General features: G+C 33.1%; 2 protein-coding genes across 2 annotated transcripts in view; one reads left to right on the forward strand and one right to left on the reverse strand.

The window, feature by feature from the left end:
• LOC144851591 (ataxin-3-like) overlaps window positions 1–11,811 on the forward strand; it is a 195,545-nt gene that overhangs the window by 41,054 nt on the left and 142,680 nt on the right. The gene's annotated exons all lie outside the window — the stretch shown is intronic.
• Window positions 971–11,005, reverse strand: LOC144852893 (equilibrative nucleoside transporter 1-like). Its single transcript, XM_078710939.1, has 13 exons — window positions 10,927–11,005; window positions 10,327–10,444; window positions 9,496–9,577; window positions 8,932–9,098; window positions 8,022–8,116; window positions 7,685–7,735; window positions 7,332–7,466; window positions 6,783–6,911; window positions 6,135–6,220; window positions 5,508–5,619; window positions 4,550–4,635; window positions 3,691–3,890; window positions 971–3,442 (listed from the first exon to the last, which is right to left on the reverse strand). The coding sequence occupies exons 2-13, from the start codon at window positions 10,425–10,427 to the stop codon at window positions 3,325–3,327; spliced, it is 1,362 nt and encodes a 453-aa protein (XP_078567065.1). The 5' UTR covers window positions 10,428–10,444; window positions 10,927–11,005; the 3' UTR covers window positions 971–3,324.

The following is an 11,811-nucleotide window of genomic DNA, read 5'->3' on the forward strand; positions in this document are numbered from 1 at the left end:
ATTTGTTTTATATAACATCTAAATAGATTCCTGTCATTTGAATCAAATAAAAAGGTAGCCATATAGCCAAGGCCTACATTTGATTCACTAAATTCACGCTAAATTTTTATATTCCAATTTCTATACGCCAGTCATATACAGTGCTTGAGTTATGGTTGATTTGCTATCTCCAAAGTGTCAAAGGGTCAAGATTCAAAATGAAAGTAGATCATACATTAACATGTTTTACGAGATACCAAAAGCAAAAGCTTCTTGTTCAAAACACTTGATGTTTAAAAACTGGAAGTTCTTTAATTATTATCTACCTGTGCAGCTCAAAGTTTGAATTTCATTAATTTAGCTTCAATCTGAAACAGGTCACACTTAAGGTTGACATTAATAAATTCTGGTTTTTGCAGTTTTGGTTTGCAATAGTCTAGTATGAGAAAAATTTATGGAATTATATGAATATTATTTTGGAGTATCAAATTCTTTGTTCTTCTTGCCTTGGACTAAAAAATACACAGGCCATTTCTGGACACCCCTCAAAAGGAAAATGGAACAGTCCAGGTAGCGGCCGTATAAAACATGACAACGTTGTCATATTCCTTTGCCTTTCATTGAAACTGAAACCAATGTTAAAGTATCACTTCTTAGCCATAACAAATTGAATATTTTAAGATAAAAAAGATTTAACAAAAAACAGATAAAACAACTATTTACTATAATATCCAAATTTCTAGCCCAAATGAGTTTTGTTTTGTTGCTTTTGTATATGAACAATTTTCGAGCTCCACAAATTGACAAAAAAGCTTCAAATAAATAAATTTAAACTTATGTATAATCATGATAAATTTATGTATATACACAAAATGCCAAATCCAACATTTCATTTCACCATGGAAGTTTATACTGTACCTCCTTAATTTTAGCAAGTAAAATTTAAAAGAATGGATAAGACAAATGCGTTCAATCATCACAGAAATAACAGTACAGTTCATCCAATGAAACTTTATTAATATAAAATTGAACATCAATATATTGCTGAGTGGAAAACTACAATAAAATTCACTCATTCCAATAAAACTAGATAAAACAATTCAGTAGTTTAACCATCTTTCCAACAAACAAAACAATTAGCACAAAAACAAAAAATGAAACGTGAATATGTATCACACCACACCGACAGGGACACACTCGCAATTGGCAGGGGGACACACCCGCAATTGGCAGGGGACACACCCGCAATTGGCAGGGGACACACCCGCAATTGGCAGAGGGACAGACCCGCAATTGGCAGAGGGACATCCCTTTACGCATTCTCAACAAACATGTCAAAGTTCAGAAAAAGAAAAAGTGTACCATTGTTAGCATCAAGGTAACGCATAGCAACCAGCAACGATCCAGAATTTTGATAGAGAGGATTGGAGTTTGCAGTACCACTCTGGTATAAACAGAAATTAGGATGGCAGTACAGGTTACCAGATTGGCCTACACAACTTAAGTTAAAGGTGGTTGAACTGTAAAATAAATAAGCATTTCAAAACCGTACTTTAGCACCTAACTTAAAATCACGGCCCTTCTACATCACATCTGTGCAGGAGATGAATGTTTTTAAATTTGGTTACGCTAGATAGATTAAAGCACATAAATTGGGTTAAGCTCAAGAGATTGAGTGTTTTGGCACACAAACTAAATACTACTACAGTACTCTCTCTCACTGCCATAGGCCTACCAAAATTGTAGATTTCGAGGTTTTACAGCACTTGCACATTATACTGTTTTATTGTGAATATATAATGATAAGTTAGGCCTTTTATTAATTATTTTCAAATACTAAAGTTTTTTAATGTATAGACAATATAACACTAAATACAATAATGTAAAAATATAAATTATAAGAAAAATATATAGACTTTTTCAAGTCAAAATAGTACAGTTAATAAATTGGTAATGTAATGTTGAAGTTATATATATTTTGAGCTAGTTAATAACAAACTTCCCTTTGAAAATTAACATTCTTCCTCCCTTAATATAATAGTCCCTCCCTTTAAAATAATAGTCCCTCCTCTTTAATATAAGAGCCTCTCCTCTTTAATATAATAGCCTCTCCTCTTTAACATAATACCCCGTCCCTTTTAAGATAATTCAATCCCATTTAGAATCACACCATCCCCTTTAAAATTAACACCAGAACCTTTAAGATAATACCTTCCCCTTTTATTACGATATTGCCATCCTCTTTAAAATCAACACCCCTCATTAAATTTAAGACAAGAAGCTTTAAAATAATGCCATCCCACCTTCTACAATTGATTATAGAGGTCAGCTATGTATTTTGTGCATAAAACGTTTGTGGGTGGTGGGCTTTCATACTGTTGGGTGGGCTCATGCTACAAAGTGGGCACATACAGCAAAGAGAGATTATACTGCATTGTGGGTTTACTGTCTGGTGGCTTCATACTGAAGGACAGACTTACAGTACTGCATTGTGGGCTGCTTACAGTACTGCATTGTGGGCTTATTGCAGAGGGCTCATACTGTAAGACAGGCCTACAGTACTGCATTGTGGGTTTATTGGAGAGGCCTCATATTGCAGGGTGGCTTATACAGTATTGCATTGTGGGCTTATTGGTGAGGCCTCATACTGCAGGGTGGCTTATACAGTATTGCATTGTGGGCTTATTGGTGAGGCCTCATACTGCAGGGTTGCTTATACAGTATTGCATTGTGGGCTTATTGGTGAGGCCTCATACTGCAGGGTGGCTTATACAGTATTGCATTGTGGGCTTATTGGTGAGGCCTCATACTGCAGGGTGGCTTATACAGTATTGCATTGTGGGCTTATTGGTGAGGCCTCATACTGCAGGGTGGCTTATACAGTATTGCATTGTGGGCTTATTGGTGAGGCCTCATACTGCAGGGTGGCTTATACAGTATTGCATTGTGGGCTTATTGGTGAGGCCTCATACTGCAGGATGGCTTATACAGTATTGCATTGTGGGTTTAATGGTGAGGCCTCATACTGCAGGGTACTGCAGGATGGCTTATACAGTATTGCATTGTGGGTTTATTGCAGAGGCCTCATACTGCAGGGTGGCTTATACAGTATTCCATCTGCAGGATGGGCTAATGCTGCAGGATGGGCTAATGCTGCAGGATGGGCTTATGCTGCAGGATGGGCTTATACTGCAGGATGGGCTTATGCTGCAGTATTGGTCCATACTGTAGGATGGGCTTATATTATACAGTTTGCTTATATCAACACTGATATCAATATCAACACATCAAACAGAACAAAGACAATTAAATACAACACAGACAAAACTCCTTGTAGAATTATAATTAATCTAAAATAATCATTCTCATTCCGAATGATAACAACGAGCCGAGTGCCAATCCCAACGCCAAGAAAAGCGCCATCATGTTGCCTGCAGTTTCACGATAGCCTTTTTGTACTTTTCTGAGAAAAATAAATGATACAGAATATAAAAAAATATTTATGAAAAATTAATTTTGTACACAATTATATGTCTACAAAAATACATTATTTGCATTATACATTGAATTAAAAAAATTGCACTATGCATGAATGATTCCAATATACAGTAGTGTATACAGTAGAACCCCTCCTTTAGGACACTCCTATCAAGAAGACATCCATATTAAGGAACTATTACTATTTATTTAAAAAGAAAATGAATATCTTACCTTGGGCCATACATCATACACAAGCTGCCTAAATAACCATTTGAAGCAGCAAAGAAGATGGTAAAGATGATTGGATAAGCGTCATGATTGAATACTAGAGGTAGTGAACTAGAACTGATATTACACAGCATAAACAATGGAATGAAAGCAAACCGAACAACAACTAGAATACTTAGAAGTATTGGACTGTTTTCATTTGGCTGCGGAAAAAAAGAAAGAAAATATGATAATAGTGGTACTGTGGCTTGGTGGTTTACATGCTTGCTTATTACCGCCAGGGTCTTTGGTTCAAATCTAATAATAATTCTGGATTTTCTGACGGTAATTACAGCGGCAGTACCTAAATCTTAGATGAGACTTGGACTTGGAGATTCCAAGAAATTATAATCAGCTGTGGTTTCCCTTTGTGTTGCAATTTCTGCCAGGTTCAATGTTACATGTTTCTTTGTATTGCAGATACAGTAGCTACTAGTCGACGATTTTGCACTTGTTTTGGTCGAAATCAATAAATCAATATAGAACAATTTTGTGTGTAAAGCACTTAGAAACATTGTATTAGGTGCTATATAAGACTACCATTATCAGTATCATATCAATTTGTAGATCAAGTTTCATAACATAAATGTACAGACTCTGACAATAACAGATATTAAATACAATGCAATAATGATATAAGGTCAGAGTTTGAAGGCAGATGCCCTGAAAGATGAAGACAAATATTTTGTCTTGGGCAAGCCTTAAAAAAGAAACCATAATGAAAGTATTCTGTATTTCAAAATCAAATATCCTTTTAATTGTAATCTTTAACATTAAATCTGGAATACTTTAATCTTGGAAAAAGGTTGAAATTGATTCTTACCCATTGTAAAAAACCTGTCAAAGACCGACCGAACCAGTCCATCAAATTGAATAAAAGAAAACATGTAACAGCTGTGAAATACACATCTATAAAACACAAGAAAAGAAATAAGTTTGTTTAATTCGTGTTTTAACATCAGTTACAATATAAGAATTTCGGCCCATGTTACACATTTTTCTTTTTTTTATTTGTGAAGTTATAAATGATTTTCTTGAATTTCAATAGTCATGTTCTGTAAGTATACAGGCCCGTAGCCAGGCCCCACTTCCAAAATCGTGCAATTAATTATCAATAATAGAATACTGTAGTGTACTATATAATTTCTCTGCATAACTCAGATTTTAGTAGGTAAAAAATGTCTCTGTAAGCTGATTAAAACAACCGAAATTGGACCCCAACCAGGTCCTTGGCGGCCCCCAGTCTACAGTTGCTCGCAAAATAATTGGTGTCAAGAAAACCCTGGTATATACCTACAGTACTTGCACTGAAAAATTTAGAATGATAACTTAAAATTGTAGGCGCTATCATGCTAATAAACAAACAAAGCAAGTACTACACTACAACATAGAATTCATTTTAATCATTAAGGGCTTGTGGCGCAGTGTGTTGGATGTTGGATTACTGATCGCGAGATCGTGGTTCAAATCCAACTTTCGCCGAATTGCTTGTAACCGTAGGCAAGACAATTTACTACCCAGGTGTATAAATGGGTACCAGGTTAGATCAAGACAACTTTCAAATCCAACTTTCGCCGAATTGCTTGTAACCGTAGGCAAGACAATTTACTACCCAGGTGTATAAATGGGTACCGGGTTAGATCAAGACAACTTTGCGCTGATTACTAGCTGCATTATGGGAGTATGTTTGCATATGTGTTTGGACTGGGGTAATAATGTGCAGTGCATTGAGAGCTTGATTATATGCGCTATATAAGAATGAACTATTATTATTAACTCGCCTGTCCATGAGTTTGAGGGATCTCTGATGGATTGAATACTGGATGTGATGCCAGGAAAACAGGTTAAAGTTACCAAGAATACCAACATCACTAAAATCGCAGGATTTAGAATCTATACAAACAAAAAATTATATTTTCATATAATTGCATATATATTTTAATACATTTTTACATATATTTATATATTTTCTTGTGATTTCCCAATACCGGACTCTCTAAAACCAGAAACTCTCCCAAAACCAGACTTTTCTCAAAGTTCAAAAAGTCCCAAATTCATTTTTACCATTAAAAACACATTCTAAATACTAGACTTTCAGGAAAAACAGCCCAAATGTGTCCGGTATTGGGACAGTTGACTTTATTGTAAAATGTTACGGATTCAGCCCTCCGGCTATTCGTGGCATTGTTCGTCTTTTTGAAAATAAATATACCTGAAATGTTGCCAAATCATGAATAAGGCCGAATGTCAATGACTTTTTACCTCTCTGAAAATGTGATGTGCCCATATATGGACATGATGATGTCACTACCATATTTAGGCATATCACTACCATACCATACAGTATTTGGCCACATCATACTTTTTTGACAAACTAGTTTGATAGTGTAAACAGAGCTTTAGTTTACCTCTTTAAAAATGAATACAAAAGGTGGTTTCAAGGTAAGCTTGGTTTCCCAGCTGTCACTCAATTCTAAACTTTTACTTTTTAAATCTGAAACAATTATAAAAGAAAAAAACATTGTATCGTGTACCATTAAGGCCAATTTACACAGACGAGCACCAACGGTAATAAAAATATAGAATTTATGTTATTTCTTATGACCATTTACACAAAACGTGGAAAGGACAGACGGTTTACGCTCAGGATAGATACAGATTCCATGTGCTTACCGTTACCGCTTGTATGTGTAAATTGGCCATTAGGCCTTGAAAAATGGGAGAAAATCTAGGGTTGGTTTTTTTTTGGCAATTAAGGCATTAAAAAACTATTTAATTTAAAAAATCAACTACTCAGACACTGTCTAAGAAATTGCATGCATGAGTGATTTTTTTTATAGCATCCTCTATTTTTATGTACATTTTGACCCATAATTCATATTTATTCAAATTAGTTAAGTTAACGAAAACTTTTTTTTTTTAATTGATGTTTAGTTTGCTTCGGAAATATACATTTTTTTTACACGATATATCTAGGTTATCACTAATCAAAAGCTCCCTATAGTCTATAAATAAGAAAACAAATGTACTAGAAAAAAAAGGATAGAAAAATTTACCTATTTGATTGAGGAATGCATCTGCATACTTTAACTTGATAAGAATTCGAAAGGCAACAAATGCTGCAACCACTGACAGTACAGCACACGAGAAATATATAAATGCACTGACACAGTGATTATTACTCACTAGAAAATAAACAAACAGAATTCCAAAACAAATAGTTTATTTAGTATAATATAATAAAGTGTATATTTAATCTGTTATTTAAATACTTGTTATACGCAATTTGAATGATTTGCACAAGGAAATCCTTGTGCAAATTTCAAATTGAATTTGAGCAAAAAAATATGTCTAGTTTCATAAGGAATTTCTGTAATACAGTGTTACAGTACATATGTATCACTTATGGCACATTTAACATTTTATTGTTGATTTATAGCCTACAATACAGGCATCACATGTTACACATATACTGTGTTAGGCTTGTGACTATGATACAGGTGTGACATGTGAAAGATATGTTATTTATCAAAGAATTTGTCTATTATTTTATATTGTACAAATAACAGATACAGTACCGAGAATCGGCTAGAAGCAATCTTTACCTGAGGTGGTTAATATACTAAGCAGAGCTGGAAGAACACCTCCTAGTCCCTGTCCACCCATCAGGGCTTGCGTATACTTGGGTGGAAATACACCTCCTAGACCAAATACAGTTCCACTAAATATAGCGGATAATACTGTTTAAAAGAAGAAAAGTATTACCAATACAGCTACACATTCATTCTCTATTTTAATATTTTTAATAATTATTAAAACTATTATGATAAAATATTATTATTAAATTTAAAAAAAATTAATCAACAGTAGATGTTAATGCATTATTAACATCTTGTAATTTGTAAACATTAAGTGCTTCGAAATTAAAAGTTCTTTAAAATATAAATTCAAAACTCACCATTCACAAGAATTACTGAAATTAATGTGGTAATGAAGAATATTTCTTGCCCTGTATAGATAAAAGATTAATTAAATTGGCTAGATAGATAAGTGCATCAAGATGACCAAGAGGCCAACTAGGCCTACAAATTCAAACCTAGCTAGACTAGGCCTTAAAACCGTCCACGAAATTCGGCGTGAGCTACTAAAGGTAGTGCATTGTTTCTCTCTTTAAAAAAAAAATCATATTTAACCATAAAACATACATTGAAAACAATGATTTTAATGTTTTTAAAACCTTAAAATTGTAGGGATAGTGTCTTATTTATTATGTCTAATTATTAAACACAACTTACAATCGTCTGTGTTCACTACGGTCAAAATAGTGGTCATTACAAACAGTGCAAGTATTCCCGGTATAGACACATGCATCCGTGTTTTAACTGCAACGCTGAAAACAAAACAAGTAATATTTGTTAGTTGTAGAGTATTGATTACATTTATGGCATAAAAAGGTTATTAAATAAACGCAGTAAGTATTTTTAAATACTTTCCTGCATTTAATTTATAAACAAATCTATCAGATAGCAGATTTAATGGCAGATGAAAAGTTCAAACTTCCGCTACAATGATGACATCATCTTCCAAAAATAGAAGGGTTTCTATAATACTGTTGATAGTTTCAATACAGTATCTATGCACTACTGTATTTCTTGATTGCAGTTACAATTAGTGTTTTTTTATTAGGTTTTTTTTTAGAATTTGTCATTGATTTGTTATATTAAAAAATCTTTTAACATAAATCAAATGCTGTACTGTGGTACATTTTCAGATTTTTTTTAGCATTTGGCTCCTTTTTTGTTTTTACTTATTACTGTATGATTTACCTCAATTACTTCATGCTTTCACATCATGTTATTTTCTCCCATTTCAACAGTTAAGGTACTAAGGCAAGGCAAGCTTTTTGTAATGTGATAGGCATGATTGAATACTGTAAATCAATTTTGACTGAAAACCAACCTGTAACTGCTCTGCCAGCAAAAATCAATGTTTACATTTTTTTGCATTTTCTAGAATATTCTCTACAGAACTACCATATTTATTCGAATAAAATTTATTGTTTTATTATTTTTTATTATATTTATTTATTCGAGGAAATAAATAAAGGCTGGGAAGATGTTTATTCAGGGGAGGCGTTTATTCAAAGCAGGGCGTGTATTTAAATAAATACAGTATCTCTTTCTAAAATACAAAAATTAAACTTACGAATGTTGCAATATTGTGGTTATGGTGAGGGAGATAACTTGTGGAATCATAGCCGCCAAAGCAAAATAATTTTCAAAGCTGTTTTGAAGGTATGTTTTGGTTTCATTATCTGGTAGAGAACAGTGTCCATTCGTATTGTTTACATTTTGAAATTTAACATTGTAATACTGAAAAAATAAACAAAAATATATTCATTCATTCAATCATCAATATCCCTTTATTGTCATTCTGCATATAAAATTATGTTTGCTCCGAGACATACAAAACCAGATAAATAACAAAGGTGTCACATCACTCTCGTACGATATACTGACAAGCATTCAGTGTTCGAATGGCAGCTGGATAAAAGCTGTTACGAAACCTATTACGAGATGATGGACCAATAATACGTCTACCGTTACATAACACCTCAAATACATTATGCATGGGATGAGTAGAATCTTTCAATATAGAATGTGTTTTCATAATCAATCGATTTTCAAAAACAGATTCAATAGTAGTAGAGCCAAGTACCTGAAGATTGAAATAATTTAATTTGTAGCCTGATTAAAAACTTGTTCATACCTTGTTTGCAGTGATAAACATATTCCATGGCAAGACGGATGTTATTCCAAATATGTAAAATATGATATATGCTATATTATATCTAAAAGAACAAAATCAGAGGTATTTTTAAAAACTTCTTTTATTGTAAGCATGTGTTTATTAATAATAATTAATTAACAATTTTTCTTTTAATGAGAATGTAACTGTAAAACTTAAATTGAATACAGCTGAAAATAAACACTATTAAATAGACATCCATGTTAAGTAAGCTCTGTCTACATTATCAAACATTATTTGACCAAAAATGTGATGTACCCATATATGGACATGATGATGTCATATCACTACCATAAAACTTTCTGTATCTTTAAGTACTTTCAAAAAATCTGTAAAACGTTACCTATTAGCCATTTAAACAACTTACTTTTGTTATGCTCAATATTTTTTCTCTTTCGTTTTTGACTTACATTATTGTTTATTGTTTCATACAGTTTTTTATCTTTTATGTATTTCTGCATATTTGTATTGTAGGGGCCCTCATGAGACAAGCTATTGCTTCTACTAGTGTGCGGGCCCCAGTTGTTGTCATAATAACTGAATAAATGTGTATATGAATATTTGGACATATCACTACCATATTTGGGCACATCACATTTTTTTTGTCAAACTACAGCTTGATAGTTTAGACGTACAGTAACTTAAGAATAGATTCAAAGGGAAGGGGGAGGGGACATTCATTTTACTTATGGGGGAGGGGACATTCATTTTACTTATGGAGAGGGGGAATACTGTAAAACCATGTCTTGTTTGTGCTTCTCTCATTATCTTGGTAATTAATCAATCACCAACCTGTCTTCAATGTTGTATAATATTGGTTCATTGTCATTTGTTGACTGTATCATGGCCTCCTCTTCTTCCATAATTCTTTCGTCACTGTCATCTTCTGCCATCTTGATGAATTTTTTACCTGTAAAAAAGTTTTTTGAGTAGTACTGTAAATATACAAGAATATGCTAGCCTAGGCCTAGTACTACACTACAGTAATATTAATAAAGGTAGAAGAAAAACAAACAAGTATGATTGTTTAATATACCTATCTATAAGGAAACCTATGTCCAAGGACGGTTAATCTTGTTATATTAGTAAAGTACTGCAATTTACAATGAGTACGAGGTCACCAAACAAAGGGACATCACATGACATTTTTTAGCTAGGCCTAGGCGTTACACAGTAGGTTGGGTTGTTGGCCCCTGTCTCTGGCCGGCCGTGGGCTGAATTATTATAATTCTTCCTAGCTAGCTAGGGCTAGGCCCTAGGGCCTAGGCCTATGCCTTTTTTAGTCTACCCTAGGCACCTAAAGTATATTCAAATTTTGTGTATCTACACTGTCATTATTAAATATTTCTCAACTATATTTCTGTTAATTTAGTGTACACTAAAGATACATACCTTTTCATTTATGTTAAAACTAAAAGCGAGTTATTTCGTAAAAAGTCACGAGAGACAACCTTCAGAATAACAAAATGTGGATGTCTTTATTTTTTCTACAGTCCGCCCTCTTTCGTCGTTCAAAGTTTGGAAAAAAAATGCATTATGAACGCGAATTATACGACGAATAAACACCTCTTAAAATTATTTTAAATCAAAATTACCAAATGCGAATAAACACATTTGATACCTTCCTAATACCGTGGCACATCATCATCTATGGAGGAATTCCATATTCTAAATAATTTCTCCATGCTATAATAAGATTATATATTTATGCCCTAATTTTAATTATTACCTATTTATTATATAAGATAAGATAAGATAAATCTTTATTGTCATGAACACAACAAGGCGAACATGAAATTGGTTTTCCTTGATGCTTAAAAACAAATACAATATATAAAACATTAAAAATATCAATACAATACATTAAAACTATATACAGTAGTAAACAAGTAAACAAACTATCTTTGAAATGTTGTGTTGGAAACATGAATAGAGTTGTGGACAAATGATTTCCTACATCGAGTGGTATTTCACATTAAAGGACGAATTCTACCTGATTTATTAACAACATATTTATCATTCAATGGGTGTGAGTTATCTTCCATCATTTTCTTAACTTGGCTAATAACATCGCGCCTGTAAACTGCGTCGATAACATTGACATTTCTTCCTATTATTTTACTAGCAGTTTTCATGTCATTTGATTTGACGATTGTGGTCAATCAAATAATACGCACTATTTAACGATCGATAAATAGTATTCTCCTCTTCCCCTTTTTTTCGTGTGCGAAAAAAAAAATCGTCTCGCGTACAAATAAAGACCATACTAGTATACCC

The sequence above is a fragment of the Antedon bifida genome, chromosome 9 (genome assembly GCF_963402885.1).
Source record: "Antedon bifida chromosome 9, ecAntBifi1.1, whole genome shotgun sequence".
In the NCBI taxonomy this organism is placed as follows: Eukaryota; Metazoa; Echinodermata; class Crinoidea; order Comatulida; family Antedonidae; genus Antedon; species Antedon bifida.

What these genes read in the sequence shown, in the direction of transcription:
- LOC144852893 (XM_078710939.1), bottom strand. Translation starts at nt 10,427, where the DNA reads ATGGCAGAAGATGACAGTGACGAAAGAATTATGGAAGAAGAGGAGGCC. An exon ending in TGTTTATCACTGCAAACAAG is followed by an intron (nt 9,099 to 9,495) that starts GTATGAACAAGT and finishes TTATTTTTTCAG; the next exon opens with TATTACAATGTTAAATTTCA. An exon ending in TTGTATTCATTTTTAAAGAG is followed by an intron (nt 5,620 to 6,134) that starts GTAAACTAAAGC and finishes TTGTTTGTATAG; the next exon opens with ATTCTAAATCCTGCGATTTT.